At 39.5% G+C, this 23,443-nt stretch overlaps 2 protein-coding genes and 1 long non-coding RNA gene across 3 annotated transcripts; 1 reads left to right on the forward strand and 2 right to left on the reverse strand.

The window, feature by feature from the left end:
* Positions 1-354: 354 nt before the first annotated feature.
* On the forward strand, positions 355-5,619 carry LOC125274454 (GTPase IMAP family member 8). Its single transcript, XM_048200871.1, has 6 exons — positions 355-503; positions 1,187-1,749; positions 3,171-3,492; positions 3,828-3,896; positions 4,068-4,330; positions 4,473-5,619. The coding sequence occupies exons 1-6, from the start codon at positions 485-487 to the stop codon at positions 5,265-5,267; spliced, it is 2,031 nt and encodes a 676-aa protein (XP_048056828.1). The 5' UTR covers positions 355-484; the 3' UTR covers positions 5,268-5,619.
* On the reverse strand, positions 1,722-3,626 carry LOC125274455. Its single transcript, XR_007186251.1, has 3 exons — positions 3,488-3,626; positions 3,152-3,206; positions 1,722-1,846 (listed from the first exon to the last, which is right to left on the reverse strand). It is a non-coding gene; the product is annotated as an uncharacterized LOC125274455 (long non-coding RNA).
* Positions 5,620-8,488: 2,869 nt separating the features above from the next.
* Positions 8,489-13,117, reverse strand: lyl1 (LYL1 basic helix-loop-helix family member). The gene is made up of 4 exons (XM_048200872.1): positions 12,564-13,117; positions 10,925-11,470; positions 9,645-9,739; positions 8,489-9,542 (listed from the first exon to the last, which is right to left on the reverse strand). Exons 2-4 carry the CDS (start codon positions 11,398-11,400, stop codon positions 9,061-9,063), a joined length of 1,053 nt encoding a protein of 350 aa, XP_048056829.1. The 5' UTR covers positions 11,401-11,470; positions 12,564-13,117; the 3' UTR covers positions 8,489-9,060.
* Between the last annotated feature and the right edge of the window lie 10,326 nt (positions 13,118-23,443).

The following is a 23,443-nucleotide window of genomic DNA, read 5'->3' on the forward strand; positions in this document are numbered from 1 at the left end:
TGGTTATTATATGGTTAAATCATGGTCACCATAAATTAACCATGGTTTTGCTACACTAACCATGGTATTTGTAGTAAAACTGGTTATACAAATGGTAATCAATCTGCCAAAAAAAACATTGTTACTACACTTTCACTGATAATACCATGGTTCATTTTTGTAAGGGTGGCCCTGCAAATCAGACTAGTCTTGATGCTGGTTTTAGAGGGGTTTCAGTTTTTCAGCTGGTTAGAGTGGGGAAACCAGCTAGTCAAACCTCAAAAATTGAACCCCAGCAAACCAGTTGTTCTGGGTGTGGCTGCATCAGTGATTCACACGCATGCCGCGCAATCATTCCTCCACCCCAACTGCAGGTGAGGAGATCAGGGGTGTGGCGCATCTCTGAAGGGACATGAGAGAAGACACAGGGAGACTCTTCATACCAAGATCAGGAGAGAGAGAGATTAAGAGACTACACTGACCTACCTGACACACACACACACATATGGATTTCTCTAATCAGGGTAAGACTGTAAATTCACATTCTTTCTCTTATGTTCATGTTACCCTGCAGTACAGTGAGGGATTTAAAATGACTAATTTCATTAAATGAATAACTTTATTAAATGTTTTTAAAATATTTTATGACATTGAGGAGAAACACACTAGATTAATTATCTATTTAATTCATATTTTCTATTACTAATGCGTGAGTGTGCGTGTGTGTTCTGCTGAATGTCGTGTAACTGGACTGACAGGTGTCTCATATGTGGGCATGTCTGAGGACTTAGATTCAACAAAAGATATTAATCACTTAAACCTAAAAATAGAGTCTGAAACTTGAGGTGAGATTCTGAACCTTCATAAAATGTACAATGTCACTAATATTTCCTCGTCTTCTAGTGGATGTTTTATCAGTGTCTGATTGTTTCTGGAGGTTCTTAAAGTGTGTGATGCTCTTATGTTTCCCGTCTGCTGTCAGTGACATCACTACTAAAACTTTGACACTGTGTTCTTGTGATGTTATCAATTAATAAGTGTTGCCTTGATGTAATTTTACCACATCCAATAGTCAATAGTCACTTGACATCAAGTGATTGGCTCAAACCAATGCGTAGAGCACCCATAAGAAAATATGGTCGTATGGGAGTGAGCAGCTGTGGGAGGGATGAATGAGAATGATTTTTGTTCTGTCTCTGTCTTTCAGTTTCTGTGGAGCGGGGTATCGGTCCTCGGGGCTCCCTCTCTGAGCTGTGTTTGGTTTTGGTTGGCAGCATCGGCTGTGGAAAGACCCTGACAACAGACACCCTGCTGGGTCAGAGTTCGGGTCTGGAACCCCTGGCCTCTACACGTGTGAGTCAGATACGGCGAGGACTGTCAGAGGGCCGGAGGCTGAGCATTGCGGAAACCCCTCGCTGGTACTGGCGGGGCAAGGAGTTGGAGGCTGACATCCAGGAGGAGACCCGGCGGTCCCTCAGCTTGAGTGCATCCGGACCCTTCATCTTCCTCTTTCTCATTCCCATCGGGGAGTTTACAGAGATGGAGCGGCGCATCCCAGATCAGCTGGAGCGCATGTTTGGGCAGTCGGTGCTGGGTCACACACTAGTGCTGCTCACTTGTGGAGATTACCTGATGAGCCGCAGTCTAGATGACTACCTCAGGAAGGAGGAGGGGCTGCAGGAGGTGGTGAGGAGGTGTCATGGCCGCTGCCATGTGATCAATAACCGCAGACCAGACGACAGGCAGCAGGTCATCACTCTACTGGAGAAGGTGAGGTGCTGGAGGTGGGGCTACAGGTGTCTGACTGAAAGCTGATTGGCCATCTATGGTTGATTGTGGTCTCTTCCAAGGGTGTCCAGTCCTGCTCCTAAAGAGCAAGAGCAGAGTTTAGTTCTTGCACTTATTAAACACACCTGAACCAGCTAATCAAGGTCTCTAGGATCATTACTTCCAGGCAGGTGTGTTGGAGCCAAACTCTTGCATGAACGTGGCCCTCAAGAAGCAGGATTGGACACCCCTGGGCTGCGCTTCGCAAAAGCATTGTAAGCCTATGTCAGGGTACCTCAAATCCGGCCCTGGAGGGTCACTGCCCTACAGAGTTTAGCTTCAACCCCAATCAAAAGACACCTTACCAAGCTAATCAAGATCTTCAGATTTGCTATAAAATTACAATTAGTTGAGTTTGATCAGGGTTTGAGCTAAACTTTAGAGGACAGTGGCCCTCCAGAACCGGATTTGAGGAACTGTGGCCTAAGTACATAGTAGAAACCATTGCCACGAATGGTCTTTACAATTTACTTGTGCTTACAGTGCTTTTGGAAGTGCAGCTCTGGTCTATTCTGATTTAGTTTTCAGTTCTGATCTTTAGGACTGACTGACTGACCACACTATCCTTTACCAGCACTCAGATCAGATGCATTTGCTGGGGCAATACAATCAAAACTGAAAGCAGCAAAATGTGGGTAAAGATAGAACAGATTTTATCATGGCAGTGTCATAGTTGAGACCAGTTCATTCAAGTCCGGGTCCAGGCCGAGACCAGAGTAGGTTGTGTCTTGGTCAAGACAGAGATCGAAAGAGGGTCTGAATGATTCAGACAGTGTAAATATGCTTTCCTTTGGGGCGTGAGTGTCAAATCCTGCTCCTGGGGGGACACTGTCCTGCAAAGTTTAGCTCCAAGTCACTCAAAGTTTCTATTTAGTCTGAAGTCAGATTAGCTGGTTCAGATGGGTTTCATTAGGATTGGAGCTGAACTCTGCAGGACAGTGACCCTCCAGGAGCAGGTTTGGACTCTCCTGCTTTGGGGTGAATGAAGTCTAGTTTTGCAGCAATGCTGCATAGACAAGATAGAACAGAGCGGATCATATGCACAAGTCGGCACAGACCACAAAACATATCTGCAGTGTTTTAGTATTTGAAAGTGGACTCTCCATTGATCAGTTTCAAGTCAAGGCCAAGTCCAAATGCGCCTGGGTCCATGACAAGACCATGAAAATATGTTCTTGAACACATTTACGTTGTGTGTTGAACACATTTATATCTAGACAGTAACATGTTTGATGGTGAAATAAAAGAAAGGACTCATCTTAGATGATCTTAGAGGTCACACTGTAATGGATGGGATAATGTTTTATGTCAAAGTACAAATTTTATGATTTTGAGACATGTTTACCTAGTTTCTTGTGTCACAGGTGGAGCAGATGATACAGAGGAACGGAGGATTTCACCTGCTCAGAGATGAGGAGACACGTGGGAAAGACGTCAGAGAGGACAAGGAGGAGTTGAAAACAGAGATGAAGCTCAGTGCAGCAAGAGACACAATGTGGAATGGAGGCATCAGAGGAAAACAAACACAAATCAACACATTTGACAAACACACAGAGGAAACAGTAAGTGGTGGAATGATTGAGAGACACCTGATCAATGGACTTCAGTCACAGCAGCGGGAGTATGAGGAAACACACAACCAACACACACTGCTGGAGAGAAGCCCAAGCTTCAAACTCACTAAAGGTAATAAAGGAAATAAACCAGAACAAATGCACGTAGCTAATCCAGATGTTTCCAATCCAGCTCCTTCCAGCAGAGTTTAGATCCTGTCTCAGTTTAACACACTTAAACCAGTTAATCAAGGTGTTCAGGATCACTGGAAATTTCAGACAGGTGTGTTGTTGGAGTCTGCACGAAAGTGGCCCTCGAGAAGCAGGACTGGACATCCCTGAACTAATCAATCTAGTCACACAAAAACTAATGCAAAGAAGATATGTTGATGCCAATTTGATGACTAGAGAAATGTTTGTTTGAAATGATGCTCATATATGAGATGTTGTATTCATGTTTAACTCTAGAGGGAGCCATTCTCAGTCAGATGATAGAGGTGCCAGAAGTCCAATACAGCCAGAGCTTCACCAACACAAGTAGGTTCATAACATTGACTCACATCTAGAGTGTTTTCTTCCTGTCTGGCATGAAAAGAGTCTCTGTGATCTTCTAGTCTGTAATCGTCTGGTTCAGGTCCCATTTTTTTCACCTGTTTTATGGCTGAGCATGTCCTGATACTAATACATTTGCTTTGTTTCTCATTCTAGTCCATCACAGTTTTAAGAAGGTTTCGGATGACTTAGAAACTCTCTCTTCTGTATCACCATCATCCTCATATTCCTCCTCTGATCTTCTGAACGATTCTTCTATACCTGAGCTGAGAATGGTTCTGCTGGGTCGCCGTGGTTCTGGAAAGAGTGCGGCCGGGAACATCATTCTGGGTCGTGAGGAGTTTGAGCTGCATGGAGAGGATGTCAGAGCGGCAGCTCATCAGTGTGTGAAGGCCAGAGCGCTCGTGGAGGACACACGGGTCAGTATCACTGTTGGTTTGCTTGTGTCATGTAAACATATTACTGCGATTAAGTCCTTACTCTGATTGCTGGAAATAAAGACTTCACATTCTGAAGCTGAAGAGGCTTGATGTGCTTAAACCTCATTTCTGTCTCCTTCAGGTATCTGTGGTTGATACACCGGACTGGTTTCAGTCAGAAAGATCTCTTGAGGAGGTGAAAGCTCAGATTTCCTCATGTGTGGCCCTGTCGGCTCCGGGCCCTCACGTGTTCCTGTTCTGTGTCCCTGTCGACCGGCCCACTCACTCCGAGATGCTGGCCCTGAGAGCGCTGGAGGGTGCATTCGGACTTGACGCCGTCCGCCGGCACACGATCGTCCTCTTCACACGCTCAGAGCTGCTGCCGGAGGGAGCGGCAGGCGTGGAGGAGGTGGAGGCGTACATCAGTTCCCGACGGCCTGAGATGCTGGAGCTGGTGCAGAGATGCGGCGACCGCTATCACGTCCTACAGTCAAAGTCACGTCAAAGCAGCGGTGTGAAGGAGCTGCTGGATAAGGTGCAGCAGACTGTGAAGGAAGGTGGAGGAAGTTTCTACAGCTGCTCACTCTACCAGCAGAATCAGGAGGAGGTCAAGACCATCAGAAGAGACAGACAGAACTCGTCTCGTACTCTGGACGCTTTGAGAGAGACAGAGGAAGAGGAGGAAGTGATTTCCACAGTGGAGAAGAGCAACTGCCTGGTCTCGGCTGCGCCGGCTCCGTCACTGCTCCATTCCATGTGGGAGAGGACGAGCTCGGGTGCGAGACGGGTGCCGAAGCTGCTGGCCGTGGGGGCTCTGGCTGGAGCGGCGCTGGGCGTGTTCCTCGCAGGAGCTGTAGGGGGCGCTGTAGGGGCAGCGGTGGGCTCTGTGGTCACTGAGGTCGGAAGACGGAGATTCATTAAACAGAAAACAGAGTGATTCCAGAAATAGACGGACAGTTTGATATGCTCTGTGAACTGTAAAATCTTTCCCACGTTTGTGGTTTCTTTTATCATGTCAGCTAAATCTGTACAAACTCAATATATGTGCTGCATATTCATCTTTTAGGTTTTGAGTTTAAATGTTTTCAGCTGATTCTTCACCAGCAGCTTCATGAACACAAGAACATGTTCACTGCATTTCTTGCTTTTCTGTAACCATAAATTTGTGCACCAAAAATAACATTTTTTGTTTCTTGAGAAGAAAAAAGCGACACTGTAATTTATCACTAGATGTGTTCCATCCTGACAATGCAATAATATTTATATTGTAATAAAACTGTTAATGTGAACAAGTGATACGTCATCACTTCTCCTAATCCAACTGACCACACTTCATATATATTGATTAAAATATGTATTAAACAGAAATATAAGCATCTTATATATAAGCATCTTTTAAATATAATATAAGCATCTTTTAAAGGGGGGGTTATGTAGTGATCAAAAAGAAACTGATAGATAAAAACTCCAATAAATCTTTAGATTTGCTTTATAGTTTCTTCAGACAGATTGACATTCTCTCAACTTCATCCTGCAATCTGTGATGCTTTCGAAACTTTGCATCCCAATAATGTTGATGCCCATCCATTTCAGTTACATAAATACATAAATTCAGTCACCTATGTCCAAACATTTGACTGGTGTATTTTAACTGTGTGTTTACAATTGCAAGGGGTGTTACATTTCCAACACATGCTTGAGGAGTTTGGCCAATCACAGTGCACCAGGTCAGCTGGCCAATCAGAGCACTCTGAGCTTTTCAGAAGGAGGGGCTTTTGTAGACAACCTTTGTAGGTACTGCAATAATGTACAGTGTGTGAAAAAATAATGTTTTTTGAACATTAAAACATGGTAACCTATTCTGTGACATCCAATAAACAAAATAATGAACTTTTACAATATCATATGACCCCTTAAGGAGTATTATTCTTGAAGTTTACACAAAAAACTGGCATTTCTGTCAGAATGTCATGAATCACCGGTTGGGTAACCCTGTGTCAGAGTGTACTGGGTGTGTGTATGTGTGTGACCTTGGCCAGAGGAAGTGCTCAGTGTCATCAGGGATGTCGTAACCACGGCAACCACTGCAGGCATGATGAAATCGTGCAGGTGGCCGAGCGCAGTGCCAACAAGAGGGTGTGGTACCCATAATGCCCTGCTCCAGGGGCATCAGGGGGTTTTATCTCGGTGTCTCACACCAGTCCTCTGCCCCCCCAGAGGCCTCGGTATTAGAGCGCAGAGAAACGGGAAACACTCGCTGCAAAGTCCTTGCGTATCCCTGAACTATGTGAGCGTGTCTCGTCATGTGACACACGGCGTCCTGAGGCCCACGCGGGCGTTTGTGGCATGTCATTCAACCAAGCGTTACGCAAGTTTCCCTTCCTGCCATGCGGTCCACAGGAGTGAGTGTGTGTGTTTGGCGGATGGGCAGAAATGAGGAGAATGATTTTCACTTTTTCATTCTTCCCACCTTTTCATAACAGCGCGGTCCATGTCAGGAAGTCGGTTGGCTGGCGATGAGACAGCAGCAACTGTAGGTGCTTCCTGGACACCTGATACGACGAGAGAGACGAGATGCAGTCAAACCCCCAGCAGATACCCACAGATGACCTCTGACCCCACACATACACACACTCGCTGCCACAACTGCAGTGGGAAAAACAGCACAACACGGCTGAACAGCGTCACAGCTTTTCCATCCCACTCGGATTCTCACGATTCTGTCATGGATAAACTGCATCCGGCTACAGGACGGGCCTTTTTTTTTTTAAACAAAATGATTTTCCTGTCCCAGCAGTCTATGATGAAAAATCTTGGAAAATCCTAATCACACAAGTGCCAGAGGACATCCCATCTGCTCCGGACGACTGGCCGAGGGACACAATAAGTGCAAGAGACACGTCTGCCCTCGAGAACGACTCGAAGCCCCAACATCGGCCGCGGATGCAATGCAATAAAGTAAAAAATAAAATAAACAAAAACATTTTACAGCATCAGTTGTGTTAGTAAGCAAGTGACTCTTTAAAGCATTGCTTACAGTCGCCATGAAATCAAAATTAACTATTCTTTTTTTTATATTTATATATATATATATATATATATATATATATATATATATATATATATATATATATATATATGGAAAATAGCAGTATAATTATACATTTAAGTATTGAGGAATATTAAGTAACTACATGTACTTACTATAGGGGTAAGATTAGGGTTTGGTTTGGTTTAGGGTTAGTTGCATGCAACTATGCATAATTTACTGTTATTACTATAGTAACTACATGTAACATTTGTAACAATGACACTGTTAAAAAAGTGTTACCAAAGATTTACTAGTGCACATCCTTGTTTTAATAATTAATGCATCGTAATCTTTAACCAAATACTTTTCTTCCTCAGTATTTTGATTTGTTTTCCAGTACAAATATTGAAACATTCTTAAATCAAGAAGCAAAATGGCTTAAAATATTAAGTAGTCTTGTTTCCTGAAAAAAGTATCAAAATTAAATGAGTTTATGCTTAAAACAAACTAAAAGAATCTGCCTATGGGGTCAGATAAATAAACAAATTTTGCTTTGAATTAAGTTTACTAGTACAAAGACCTGAGGGTTCAGGAAATGTGAACACCTGTGTTGATCCACATCCTTGACCCTTTTTGAGCAAGTGGATCACATACAACATAACATATTTCAGCTTTAGTCAAGATAACTGTTTTGGACGTTACACTGACATTAACATAGCAACAAGACATAGCAGCCTCAAATGATGTCACTAACCTTGAAAACTTGATCAAAAACTGTCATTTTTCATTCCCAAAAGCGCTCACTGTATCCTCAGGTACCTTGTAAACAATTTCCAGACAGACAAACACCTGTGGCTCTTTACTATGGTAGCCATGGTACTTTACTCTCTGAAGAAATGTAAAACCAGCCAATCGCATTCAATCTGAATAAAGTTCAGTGTGTGTTTGTGTATTTTGTGTTCTGTTACAGACGTAACACCAATTTAGCCAGCTTGTGCCATAAAACTACGTTTCCGATCATTCTCTGTGGGTCAGTTACACATATAATGCTCATCCTTTGCTCTTCATTATCTTACACTATTCCTAAAAACTTCCTGTGTTTATTAGGAAGTGAAAATGAGAGAGAGAAATCTGAAACTGTATTTTATTCAGACCAAGATCAGTTGAATTGCAAACTGAGGAGGATAACAAAGCTTCACATCATCCAAACATCTAAGACAGAGAATCTAGAACACACTGAAATCAGAGTGAGAACATTGTTGTGAGCTGCCATCATTAGCTCTTCTACGGGCTCTTTAAACAGCTCTCCGTTAGTCTCCATTTTGCAGGAAAGAGTCAAAAGATCAACACAATATTAAATAATCCAGTTAGAGTGCTTGAGACTGTGGTAAATGTGAAGTTTGAGGTACCCGTGATCGCATGATGCCGTCTGACACAAAGAACCCACAGACTATTTATTCCCTGTCTGAGCGGCTGTGTGTTACAGCTCCTCGAAATATCAGTGAGAGGAAATTAAATGGAGAAGTGACAGACGTGAAGCATTATGTGACACATGAAACATGGACCAGGAACACAAGCCATGAAGTTAACAATGAATTCGCTGTCATTCCACACAAAAGGTCAATGTTTTCATCAAGAGTTTATACGCATTTGAGGGTTGAACACCCATACGTTGTCTCCAGTTTGTGGTTGGTATTGGTCACCGCTGGTAACTGCTTGCTGTGACCGCTAGTATCTGTTCCTGAACCTTCTCTGTGATCCCGCTATGTTTCGTCTCAATGCCGCAGGTTCGAGGACCCGAGCTCTCCTCGCTGTCCGTGTCGCCGTAGCAGCTGGAGCCAGACGACGCCATCATGGAGTCCATGGAGTCTCTGTTTTTGCAAGACGGTGAGCTGCCGTTTCCCAAATCCTCGCTTTCGTCCTTCCTCCCATCCTGACCCTCTGCCACGCCGTCCGTCGTGCTTTTACACGCCTGATCGCTCGTCTGGTCGTTCAGCAGCTGGACGAGGAAGTTGATGTACTTCATGGCGAGTCGCAGTATCTCGTTCTTGCTGAGCTTCTTGTCGGGCGGGTGTGTCGGGATGAGTTTACGGAGCTCAGAGAAAGCGCCGTTTACGTTCTGCTGCCGCCAGCGCTCACGGCTGTTAGTGAAGACGCGCCGAGCCAACTTCTGAGGAGGACCTGAAGGAGAACCACATGTGAGAAACATGGAGCATCGGGTTCATTAATGACGATGCTGAAGGGTTTTACAGTTTAAAAACATCCATGAATGAAATGATGTACCGTCATTGAGATCCAGTTCGAAGTGTGCGGACGGGCGTCTCTTCACACGAGCATTACTGAAGATCCCAAAGCTTCCAGATGGTCCGAGGAAAGAGCTGAGGGAAAGGGAGAAAACACTGCAAATAAGGAGAGAGCTTGAGGAAAAGAAATCTATAAAAGCAATTTCTTTCGCTGATTGGACAAACGTGACGCCTGCCATTCTGTCCTCATTACTGCCAAACAGCTCAAATAGATCTGACTAGAGATTAAAACTGAGACTAAAGGGGTGAAAGATTAGCAAGTATCTGGTCTACAAGAGAACATGAGATGAGTTTGTTCATTACTTTGATGCTCAACAAGACCTTTGCTATTAAGTCACATGTCTTGTTGATCAGATGCACCACTTTCACCTGCTGGACCATAAAACTGCTGAAGAAAAACTTCTAACAACCCAGAACCAACATCGTAGCATCTCTGGAGTACCCTCTACACTGCACATTTTGATGTCTCTCTTATCTAACACACACATTTGAGATATTGGGAGTCTTTGCTAACAAGCTGATCAGTTGAATCGGGTGTGTTTGATTAGGGAGACATCTAAAATGTGCTGTGGATGCTCTAAGACCAGGATTGGGAACCTAAGTTGAGCAATTAAAGGGAAAGGATTTTTCACCCCTAAATGAAAATTTTGTCATTAATTAAACTCATTTCGTTCCAAACCTATAAGACTTTCGTTCATCTTCGGAACACAAATGAAGATGAAATTTGAGATTTCTGTTCCTCCGTTGACACTTTTACGCTTCAAAACGTTCATAAAGAGATTGTAAAACTAATGAATTGGGTGGTTTATTCCAAATTTTCTGAAGAGATTCGATCACTTTATATGATTTAATTTAGGCTTTTATTCACATATTAACATTCATCAGTGAACAAACAGAAGCTCAACCGAACCTGCTTGATGAATGTAAACAAACCTCTTGCTGAAGCTCAAACGTGCTGCATAACATGAGAATGAACCTCATTGGTTCTTCCACACGTCAAGCAAACAGAAAATTTGGACTAAGCCGTTAAATTCATATGGATTACTTTTACGATCTCTTTATGAACTTTTTGAAGCATCAAAATGCCAGTTGTGTAGCAGAAAGCTCTCAGATTTCATCAGAAAGATCTTCATATGTGTTCTGAAGATATGGAAAAGACATGAGTGTGAGAGTTGGGTGAACTATCTCTCTAAGTCACTCTTTCTTGTTGTACTACGAAGGAATTAAAGAATAATTGTCGGTTCCGTCCGAGCGTCTCACCTGCTGATGAAGGGGTGCGTCTGCAGGAAGGGTGGAGGCAGGAGGGCAGTGGGGGGTCCAGCGCCGGACATCGAGGACAGTTGGGCCAGCCGCAGCTCTGCAGGGCCATGCGGGAGCGTCGGTGCGGGGTGCAGGGCTGTCAGCGGGGCCGCCAGCATGGGGAGAGGGGGCAAGGGGGGTTTGCTGTGAGCCAGGCTGATGACCGGGATGTTGGGAGGGATGGACGTCGAGGAGGATGAGGATGAGGACACGCGCTCGCCGCTGGAGACTGTGGATGCAGCTGGGGGGCTTCGCCGGGGAGGTGTCGTCGGATCCGTCTCAGCTCCAGTAGCCTCAGATTCAGTTGTGGCAGCAATTGTGTCTGCATCACGAGTCACATTAGCTTCAGGGGAGCCCGTGCGAGCAGGACTGACACGCTGGAGGACAGATGGAGATGCTGAGGAGGGCGAGACGGGCGACTCGTTTTTCTCCATCATGACCCGAGACTGTTGAGTTCTCCTGATGATCTCAGATTCTTTTCATTGTAGAGGTCGCATCTGTTTGGACCTGAAACAACAAAACAGGCAGTTTGATTTTACAAAAGCAGGAGCTTCTGAAGTCACATTATGATATATAAAGTATGAAGAGGTGTGTTGAAATTGTGAACAAAATCAGGCCAAAACAAAGTTTGCATCTGCCACCAGGAGCAAGATTTTCTGGAAAAGTCCTTGGTGATTAATAAATGGGGCCTTAAGAGTCGCGTTCACATTGTGGGTGAATTCGGTGTCACTCCACTTGTGAGTGTTTCATCCCATTGTGAACAGAACTGAACTCAACTCGTTTATTTGACACTGAAAGAAATAAAAACAAAACAAAGAGGTACATGCCCTGAATGAACAACAAACATTGCTCGATTATGAGATCAGGAGTGACAAACATTAAGAGGGATTCACTGTTAAAACTTTACAGCATTCGTGGCCTCTCGGCCAAAACGACTAATCTGTCATTAATTGCCTTTCTGAGATCATCAGGAACAGCTGCTATCCGTGTTGTTTCCAAATGCATGTGTAAATCATCTGCGAGTCATCCAGCTGTCCAGAGATCAGTACTAACGTCAGTCACTGATTGATCGATGGGTCGATCGCTATATGACAGACATGGTCAATGAAACGCCTCACAGACACGGAGTGATTCAATACACGGTTCTTCCCTCTTTTAAACATTGACTGCTATTCCTTACATTCGGTTCCTCTTTCTGTCCAGATTAACGAACTATTTCTCATAATGCCTGACGTCTATAAACCGAAGATTTTACTACAAAAACTCTCTAAGAAGCTCCATGTGTTTCCAGATGGTCATTCACAGGATGCCTCACATATTTCACTCTTCACAGGTCACGTTTCTTCCAAGCGTTCTTCCGACATTTCTTCCAAACGTCTGTGTCTGTCGTCGAGCCTTTGATGTCCATGTCAGTTTTCAGGAACTTTCTTATCATCAAAAAAGTTCCAGGACAATCAAAAAAAAAAATCCCTGTTTCATATTCAAGACACTCTATGAAGTTATTCAGACCGTCAGCAGTGCGTTTAAAGAATGACCCATGCATCAAATCGAACAGAAAGCGTGATGAAGAGCTGCACGCGAGATCTCGCTGGTCACTCACCGTGTTTGTGTTCACTTTCTCTGTAGTCAACGTGTCTCGGTGTCCACGCCGTCTGCAAAGCGATCACACACTCGCTCTCCTTGCACTTCCTTCCCGTTCCTGAGCGCTGTTCTCCACCAGTTTCTCCAGCATTGAGTGAAGTTTAGAGATGCGGCTGCGACACAGAGCGATGACCTCACTGCAGGAATGACAGACGACTGGAACATGCGCTGATGTAAAAGTGATGCACATGTGCCCATGCGCCCGTACCCCCTCCCATCACCAACAGACATGGTGCTCTAGTGGGACACCAGTTGAGCTAAACTAGTATTGGACGAGAGCGTGTGCAAGAGAGAGAGAGAGAGTTAGAGACAGAAAGAGAGAGAGAGATTTCCTCTCTCTGCTGGACAGGAGGATGTACTTGTACAATATGGTGATGTTGATAAGAGTAAAAAAAGTGCCTGCAGGCTTGAGATAAGAGCCCCCCCCACCCGTCTCTCTCTCTCCGTCTCTCTCTCGCTGGTCAGCTTCAGACACTGAAGGTTCTTGGATCATGACCAAAAGGAAGCACAACTTACATCACAATTGAATAACATTGTAAAAGCTCTCTCTCGCTCTCTCACACACACACAGGTTTGTGGGGTCATTCCATAGGCGTAATGGTTTTTATACTGTACAAACCGTATTTTCTATCGCCCTACACTACCCCTAAACCTAACCATCACAGGAAACTGTGCACACTTTTACTTTCTCACAAAAACTCATTCTGTATGATTTATACGCCTTTTGAAAAGTGGGGACATGGGGTAATGTCCTCATAAGTCACCCTGTCCTTGTAATACCCATGTTATACCCATGTCATTATACACATTTGTGTCCTGATATGACACACACACACACACTCTACATAAATGAAAGTGAAGCAGCATTGGACTGGAGTTTTGAGTGGAAACATTCAGACACTATGAATTATTAACCTGTCTTTTTGAGCACAGATCTGAACTTAAATGGTTGTAATTTATGAATATTTTGAAATACAGACCTAAAATTGGTCTCTTTTTTATCTCGGATTATTGCAGAAGTGAAAGCACTTCAAAAAAATTATCTTAACATTATTTTATTCAAAATATGGTTACACTTTAGATTAGTGTTCAATTCTCACTATTAACTACAAATTGCACCTCAAACTCCAAATTACTGCTTATTAATAATTAGTAAGGTAGCTGTTAAAGGATTAGTTCAATTTAAAATGAAAATTACCCCAAGCTTTATTCACCCTCAAGCCATCTATATGACCATCTTCTTTCTGATGAATACAATCGGAGATATATTAATAAATACCCTGACACATCTGAGCTTTATAATGACAGTGAACGAGACCAATGAGTATAAAGCTCAAGAAAGTACTTCCATCCAAAGCAAAACGTACTCCACACAGCTCCAAGGGGTTAATAAAGGCCTTCTGATGTGAAGCGATGCGTTTGTGTAAGAAAAATATCTATATTTAACAAGTAAAATATCTAGCTTCCGCCAGACTGCCTTCTGTATTCAACTTACGTAAAAAAGCTTAACTTCGGTATTGGGTAGGATTAAAGGATATGGTCAGAAAAAGAAAAAGGCATTAAAAAGTGCTATAAAAGTACTAATAAACAGCCAATATCCTAGTAATATGCATGCTAATAAGCAATTATTATTAGCATTATACTCTAAACTAAAGTGTTACCAAAAACATACCAAATAATTTAGTCTAAAATTTGCTAGAAAATCAAAGCTGTCTGTCTAACCAAGTTGTGCTCCAAATTTGAAGTTGATATCACAAAAATTGATCTGCTAAAAGGTTTAAAAGTACCGTTTCCATGTCCAGTTCTAAAATGCATTTCACAGGATAAATTTTGAGTTTAAAGCTTTTGAATGATGCCTAATTTATGATGAACATGTGATAGGGAAAAAATGCAATTAAAAAAGCGCTACATCGTCAAACTCATCGTCATCCACACAGAAATCATAATTAATAAGCAAGTTCACACAAAATTCACAAAATCTTGTGTGCAGACAGCACAAACTCAGTGTTCTTACAAACTATGTAGAAATGAAAAAAACTATGCAATAATTAATTATTTAAATAAATGTAATAATCCTGAAGATTCACTATCATTAGAACAAGAGTCAGAACAAATGTGTGTGTTCATGCACCTGTGTCGTCACGCTCTAGTAGAGAATTTGTGAGACATTTTACTGTGCATAAACACTCAGATTGCATGAAATTATTAGTGAATAAAGCCTAAAAATGTAATAAGTAAATGAAAAATAAAATTAATATTATTATTATTATTATTATTATTATTATTAATAATAATAATAATAATAATAATAATAATAATAATGTGTAACTTTCCCGGATTTAACTTGAGATAACTAAAATATTCAAGTTTTCACTTAAAATTAAAGGCAACACTTTAAGTTGAAGCATTTTTTACAGTGCATTTTGTTTCATTTTATGTATATTATAATATAATATAATATAATATAATATAATATAATATAATATAATATAATATAATATATATGTTAAATATTATGTTTTTTTATTTGCATAAAAACATGTTATTTAATTGCATCTAAAGAATCAGTTCAGAATCCAACATGAAGAATCAGTCAAGTGTCACAGATCCTGCTTCATCTTATTAGTCCGTTTGTGTGTGTGTGTGAGTAAGAGTGTGTGTGTGAACGTGTGTGTTTGTGTGAAGCAGCTGTGTTACGGTCGGTCGATTGCAAGTTTGCCGCCACGTCTGTGGAGATTTGCCTCAGGGTTAAATTAAGATTATGAGCTTAAACCGCACTGAGAAACGCTTCTCTTCATTTCCAAAAATATACGACCATCTCCAACGTTCAGTCAAACACACCGTGGAGCTTCAACTGTGAATCTGCCTTCATTTATTTCATAAAGCACAAAACTGGAAAGCCTTAGGCCTACTGGAGAAAGCCTTAGGATTCACAAGGTCAATGTCTCAGGTTTGAAGTCATAGATGCTTGTTTTCACTAGCATTTTGTTCCTCTAAACTAACTTTCAGCATTATATCATCACATTGAGATACGAAGGTTAACCGAACACACCTCCACTCACATCAGTAGTGTTTTTACTCGACATGGAGCGTTTTAATCACTTTATCTCAGGATCTCTCCACTTGTTGGACACTGAAACTGCAGTGGTGTTAGTAACTGAAAGCTTTGGCTTTGGATGCTTTGGAAGCTCTGTCCACATGACAGGAGTCAGTATCAGTCTTTGTAGTCTATACAGAAATTCACTTGAATAACAAGTGTGACAACTAGCCCCAGTCTAAATGTAAATGACGGACTGAACTAATTTACACAATTAACATGAACTCTGATGTACTAAATGTTTTCAGAAACATGCAACAATGCGACTGAAGGCGTCTCAATGCGCCTCTTTGTGTGAAAGTCAAACTGATGGTAATTATAGCAGCGAGTGTTTCCTCATGCGGGAAGAAATCGCAGCAATTGTTTGAATCAGGAGTCGCCCGTATTGTCCGTCTGTCTAAACACACGCAACAACAAAGCAGCAATAAATGACTGTGTGTGTGTGTGTTTATGTTTCATGGATATTCACTTTTCATCTGTGTAAATGATCTAACCAGCAGACGGAGGGTTACGGAGAGGACGAGAGAGAGAGAGAATCACAAACTGAAACTCACTCAGTGTGTCGAGAACACACACACACACGCTTCATGTGCAATATATAAACTTTTCTTGCTAACTCACACTTGCACTCGACACACATTTCCTCCATCCATGTAAACACTATTGTGTGTCAGAGATACAGATCAGTGAAGCTTAATTGTTTAGGGTAATAAGACTCTGTGTGTGTGTGTGTGAGTGTGTGAGTGTGAGTGTGAGTGTGTGATCAGTGCTCAGATGAGGTTAGTCAGTTCCTCTTAATTAGTGTTGTTTACAGAGTCACTCATCACTAGTTCTGGTTCTGTTAGTGATGAAACCTTCAGGACTAAAGGCTGGAATACACAACAGATTATAAAACACTGTACATCACACATTTGCCGACTTAGTAAATGGTTACAGACAAAAACAGGGCAGCATACATTAAATAGACTGATAACACACTAGCAAAATTTCACTAACTCGGGCAGAAACGGTTTGTTTCTCTGAGATGCATGGCAAATGAAAATAAAATGTGTTCTAAAATAAGCTCAAAATATCAAATGTCTGATATCATCTGATCTGATGGAATCACAATCTGAATCTAAAAAATAATTAAAGCTGCAAGCAGCGATGAAAGGGCCCTCGCACCCGGGCTCACCGCCACCCGTTGGCCTTAGGAAAACAGAGAACAGTGGTCGACATGCATGTAAGCGAATGAATACAGGAGAATTATGCCATTAAGTCATTTCGAATTGCCACACTTCCTGCTGCCAACAGGTGGCGCTTTGACCATAACCAAATATTGCGATATAGATGTGTTCAGACCCGGACTGTTATCAAACACGTGAAGTTTGGAGCAGATCGGACATCATATGCCTGAGTTACAACAACTTCCTGTTTCATGGCGTTAATCACATACATTAGCACTTAGCCAAGTGTTGCATGATTTAACGTGTTTCTAGTATGTTTGGTACTTTGTGGCATATTGAAATGTGGTTCTGGGAGGGAATTACAGTGTAAAGCATGCCATTTCCTGTTGCCAGCAGGTGGCGCTATGACTAACTGAATATTGACATATAGATATGTTCAGGCCAGGACTCTTATCACACATGTGAAGTTTGGAGCAGATCAGACATAGTATGCCTGAGTTACAACGGCTTCCTTTTTCATGGCGGAACAACAGACTTTGTTATGCCGCCACGGACACGCCCTTCAACGAAAACTCTAGATCTTCGCAATTTAACGTCTCAAAGGCCTTTAGATTAGACTGACCAAATATGATGTTGATCTGATTAAAGCTCTAGGAGGAGTTCATTAAAGTACAACGCCTGGAAAAGGCAAAAACTGCCCAAATTTTGCAAAGAAAATTCAAAATATCTCACTTCCTGTTGGTTTTCAGATTTCACTCCAAGAGACTTTTTTGTAAGTATTGGGCTGTTAGATGTATGTACCAAATTTCATACCTGTACGTGAAACGTAGTGTCAGGGGCACTTCGTTGAAATTTTTTAGGTGGCGCTATCGAGCCATTTTGCCACACTTAATTCTGAAACCCATATCAGACGTAAATTTTCACCACTTCTGACGTATCTGCAAAGTTTCATGAGTTTTCGAGTATGTTTCGGCCCTCAAAAAAGTGATTCACCTTACATGGCGAAACATCAGACTTTGTCGGTCACCACGGACACGCCCTTCAAAGAAAACTCAAGATCTTTGCAATTTAACATCTCAAAGGCCTTAAGATTAGACTGGCCATATATGATGTTGATCTGGTTCAATCTCTATGTGGAGTTAATCACAGTGTAAAACATGTCATTTCCTGTTGCCCCCAGGTGGCGCTATGACTGTAACTGAATATTGTCATATAGATGTCTTCAGGTCAGGACTCTAATAAAACATGTGAAGTTTGGGGCAGATCAGACATTGTATGCCCGAGTTACAACAACTTCCTGTTTCATGGCGAAACATCGAACTTTGCCAGGCCGCCACGAACACGCCCTTCAGCGAAAACTCTAGATCTTCGCAATTTAACATCTCAAAGGCCTTTAGATTACACTGACCAAATAAGATGTTGATCTGATTAAAGCTCTAGGAGGAGTTCGTTAAAGTACAACATGTGGAAGTGGCAAAAACTGCCAAAATTTTGTAGAGAAAATTCAAAATATCTCACTTCCTGTTGGGTTTACAAACTTTGCACCCAGGGGCTTTTTTGTAGGTATTGGGCTGTTACATCTGTCTACCGAATTTCATAACTGTACGTGAAACGTAGCACGAAGGGCGCTTAATTGAAATTTTGTAGGTGGCGCTATCGAGCCATTTTGCCACACCTAATTCTGAAACCCATATCAGATGTAAATTTTCACCACTTCTGACGCGTGTGCAAAGTTTCATGAGTTTTTGAGAACGTTTAGGCCCTCAAAAATGTGATTCATTTTGGAGAAGAAGAAAATTTTGGCTGAGCAATTCCAATAGGGTCCTCACACCATCGGTGCTCGGGCCCTAAATAAATCTGTGTCTATCATACACTACACAATTATGTGAAATCGGTCTGACTCCGACTGACCATCATGTGCCGACTGACTCGGACTCTGTACCGATAAATAGTGCATTGTATTCCAGCCTTAAGATGTTAATGTCAACTTTAATGATTCATCAAATCGTGTGTGTTGAGGAGAGTCTGTTGCTGCTTTACTAAGATCAGACACACCATTTTCAACACATCACAGAGGAAGAACAACAACAACAGAACAGTTATACTAGCAACACCCTAGAAACCAGCTGACAACCCCATAGCAACACCCCAGCAACCACCCACAACACCCAGGCCTTGAGACGGTGAGATTTGCAAGCAAACAAACACTCACAATTGCTTTTGAATCAAAGAAATCTAGTTAACATTATGCTTACAAAAAAAAATTATTTAGAAGACAATGTTCAATTGTCATAGGTACGGAAGTTTGTTTCCGAGGGAAAACAAAAAGGATTCTGAGGGAAAGAATTGCGAGTTATAAACTTATTGCGAGTTATAAGCAATTGTGAGAAAAAACAAAGATAATGTCAGAAATGTGGGATAAAAGTCTTTGAGTGTTTCTCACAATTCTGACTTTTTTCCCCTCACAATTTCAAGTTTCTCTCTCAATTCTGAGAAAAAAAAAAATCAGAATTTATAACCTGCAATTCTGACTTTATTTCTCAAAATGATTTGCAATTGCAAGTAATGAGTTAACCCTAAAAAGGGTGAGATATCCTGGGGGTTACAAACATTAAAATCAAAAATAAAAGTCATGTTTAAAAAAAAAAAAAAAAAAAAAATTATGAAATTGTATTATAAATTATATTGTACTTTAAAAAAAAAATCATGAAAATCATAAATTATATTGTACTTTTAAAAAAATCATGAAATTGTATTATAAATTATATTGTACTTTTTAAAAAAATAAAAATGATGAAATTGTATTATAAATTTAAAATAAATGATGAAATTGTATTATAAATTTAAAATAAAAATATGAAATTGTATTATAAATTATATTGTACTTAAAAAAAATCATGAACATTACACATTTTATTGTACTTTAAAAAAATAATTTATAATACAATTTCATGATTTTTTAAAAGTAGAATAAAATGTGTAATGTTCATGATTTTTTAAAAAGTACAATATAATTTATAATACAATTTCATGATATTGTACTTTTTAAAAAAATGAAAATCATGAAATTGTATTATAAATTTAAAATAAAAAAATGATGAAATTGTATTATAAATTATATTGTACTTTTTAAAAAAAAATGAAAATGATGAAATTGTATTATAAATTTAAAATAAATGATGAAATTGTATTATAAATTATATTGTACTTAAAAAAATAAAATAAAAAAATCATGAAATTGTATTATAAATTATATTGTACTTTTTTTTTAAAAAATGAAAATGAAATTGTACTATAAATTTAAAATAAAAATGAAATTGTATTATAAATTAAATTGTACTTAAAAAAAATCATGAAATTGTATTATAAATTATATTGTACTTTTAAAAAAATCATGAAAATTACACATTTTATTGTACTTTAAAAAATAATTTATAATACAATTTCATGATTTTTTAAAAGTACAATATAATTTATAATACAATTTCATGATATTGTACTTTAAAAAAAAATGAAAATCATGAAATTGTATTATAAATTATATTGTACTTTTTTTAAAAAATGAAAATGATGAAATTGTATTATAAATTTAAAATAAATGATGAAATTGTATTATAAATTTAAAATAAATGATGAAATTGTATTATAAATTTAAAATAAAAAATATGAAATTGTATTATAAATTATATTGTACTTTAAAAAAAATGAAAATCATGAAATTGTACTATAAATTTAAAATAAAAAATGAAATTGTATTATAAATTAAATTGTACTTTAGAAAAATTTTAAAAAATCATGAAAATTACACATTTTATTGTACTTTAAAAAAAATAATTTATAATACAATTTCATGATTTTTTTAAAGTACAATATAATTTATAATACAATTTCATGATATTGTACTTTAAAAAAATCATGAAATTGTATTATAAATTATATTGTACTTTAAAAAAAATCATGAAAATTACACATTTTATTGTACTTTAAAAAAAATCATGAAAATTATAAATTTTATTTTAAAAAAAATCATGAAATTGTTTTGTACTTTAAAAAAAAAAAAAATGAAAATGATGAAATTGTATTATAAATTTAAAATAAAAAAATGATATTGTACTTTGATAAATTATATTGTACTTTAAAAAAAATTAAAAAATAAATAATACTTATTCCATGCCAAAAACAAGCTTCCATGACTAGAGTTTTCAAATATCAATACATCTGATTAAAAACACATCAGCTCTAAAGTCGAGTCAGTTTTTAGCCACAAAACTTGAAATGATTTATGGCAATGAAACATCAAACATTATTTAGCATACTAAATGCACACATGCAGTTTGATAAGATGCACTTGCTCACATCTGCATGTATGATTAAATATATCCTTCACGCACGGCTGCTCTTGCATGAAACGGCGAGAGAATCAGAATTTACAGAGCGCTCGACTGACCAATCCAGACTCATTCAGACAACACATCAAATATAAATCATTACAGTGCACACCATCGGTCAGCGCTCCCTGAAAACGAACAGACTTTCACAGATAAAGATTGTGTCTGCGCTGCTGAGCGTCGAGTACCCAGGATGCACCTGGAGCAGCAGAGGGAGGATGTCAGCGACAGCTGTTTCCTGTCCACACTTCCTGTTGGAGCGCTCGGGGCGGGAGGCTTGATGTTGAGGGTTTGGCGAGACCGTCGGCCATTTTCCAAACAGGATATATCTGCCGCGGTCACAGGTGTGAGCACACGAACGCTCATTATTCATAACTCATTTCTTAATACGCTGTGAAGGGGCCGGCGGGTTTCCGATTAACAAGGTGGAGCCGATGGGACGGGGCCAAATTCACTTCAGCGTCGTTCAAAAGGACAACAGGAGTTCAAATTTACAACCTGAATGATAACGTGTAGATAAAGACAGAGTTATAGTGAATTATTTAGAGTGCCCCTTTTATGCTATTTTTAAAAGTTTTCTAATTGTGTTTTAAAGTCGCCTACAATAGGTTAAAAAAAAAAAAAAAAAAAAAAAAAAAAAAAAAAACCACAAACCTTTAATTTTCTCATAATATCCACTGCCACATCAGCTCTTTTCTCACAATGTCTGAAATGGTTAGTTCCATGATCCGGTCTCTCTAAACCCCGCCTTTCTAAGAGCTGCTCTGATTGGTCAGAAACCAAACACTCATTATCATATCTGAATTTCAGCTCCTGATTCAAACAGTAATGATGGTGTCGGTTTTACCATATCAATCTCATCGATGTGGATTTGCATTGGCAGCAGAAAACAGCGTCTTCTCGATATGAACAACACGAACCAAACTCTTCGTCTCAGATACAACTGCAGTGATTGAGGGCGGGGCAAAGCAGACACTAGGGCTGGGTATTGACAATTTTCACGATTTCGATTCGATATCGATTATTTTGGATGTAGTATATCAGTTACAGTACATGGCAAATTTTCTAGAGAAAAAAAAAAATCTCTCAAATAATGCTGTAAACTACACATGGGAGTCATAATATTGAAGGTTAAATTAACTTATTTATATACAAACACTTAAATTACACTATGTTTTTTATTATAAATAAAGTTAAGAATTACATGTTTATATTAAAAAAAAAACTAATTGGAGTAGAAATATGATTATTTCAATCGTGGCAGTCATAACTGATTTATTCAAACATGCATTAAATATTGAAGAACATTATAATGAATATGTAACGGTGCATAGCTATATTTATCAGAATGTTGCTTTCTAGAGTTCACTTTTCTAGCTGACTAATGAGTTTATGGTCACTGAGCATGTTTTTCTGAGGTAAATGTGACGTTACGTGACATTGTTTACAAGCCGTTTTATTGACGTCTTTCCGAGGTTGAAACACTGATTGAGCATTACACGAGACATGATACGGATTTCAGTAAGTTGTACTGTATATTTTAACATACCTTCAGATGTTCATGCATGTTTATTTCGCTGTAACTGGTATTAAAGCGGAGGAGAGGATGATCACATGCTTCTCTTTAACTGAGGCGCTAAAGCGATCTGTCACGCCACATTAAACAGCGCCAAAACGGTATTTATTTTTTGAATCTCATAATAAGATGGACGTCATTTGAAATCTGTGACTTTGTTTCATATCAAAAGTAACAAAGCACAAAGATTATTGCGATTTATTGGATGGGAGGAGCTACATATTCTGCTCATTCATCAACTGAAAACAGACTAGACTAATCGATTCTTGGGATTTAAGAATTGATATCGGTTCGTAAAAAATGAGAATCGATTAAAAATCAAGAAATCGATATTTTTTACCCAGCCCTAGCAGACGCTGTTCAGCCAATGAAGACCAGAGGCTGGCATTATGCAAATTAGGCATTTTTGAAGTGAGAATGAATTACTGAGACTGACACGTTTCAGTTCAGAATCTCTTCTTTCTTTTGGGAGACAATAACTCCATTTATCTGCACTTGGATCTTTGAAACTTTGCAGACCTTTTACATTCAAATGCTTTATTACACACTACATGAAAAGGAATATCCCAAGAATTATAACGGGAGCACTTGGAATCAGATTGTTCTTGATAT

The sequence above is a fragment of the Megalobrama amblycephala genome, linkage group LG8 (assembly GCF_018812025.1).
Source record: "Megalobrama amblycephala isolate DHTTF-2021 linkage group LG8, ASM1881202v1, whole genome shotgun sequence".
In the NCBI taxonomy this organism is placed as follows: Eukaryota; Metazoa; Chordata; class Actinopteri; order Cypriniformes; family Xenocyprididae; genus Megalobrama; species Megalobrama amblycephala.

Bases quoted from the DNA above. Each gene is read 5' to 3' on its own strand.
- LOC125274454 (XM_048200871.1), top strand. The intron at 3,493-3,827 runs GTAATAAAGGAA...GTTTAACTCTAG, and splicing joins AAGCTTCAAACTCACTAAAG to AGGGAGCCATTCTCAGTCAG. The intron at 4,331-4,472 runs GTCAGTATCACT...TGTCTCCTTCAG, and splicing joins CGCTCGTGGAGGACACACGG to GTATCTGTGGTTGATACACC.
- lyl1 (XM_048200872.1), bottom strand. From the start codon at position 11,400: ATGATGGAGAAAAACGAGTCGCCCGTCTCGCCCTCCTCAGCATCTCCA. The intron at 9,740-10,924 runs GTGAGACGCTCG...CCTTTCCCTCAG, and splicing joins ACGCACCCCTTCATCAGCAG to CTCTTTCCTCGGACCATCTG. The intron at 9,543-9,644 runs GTACATCATTTC...GTTCTCCTTCAG, and splicing joins CGAACTGGATCTCAATGACG to GTCCTCCTCAGAAGTTGGCT.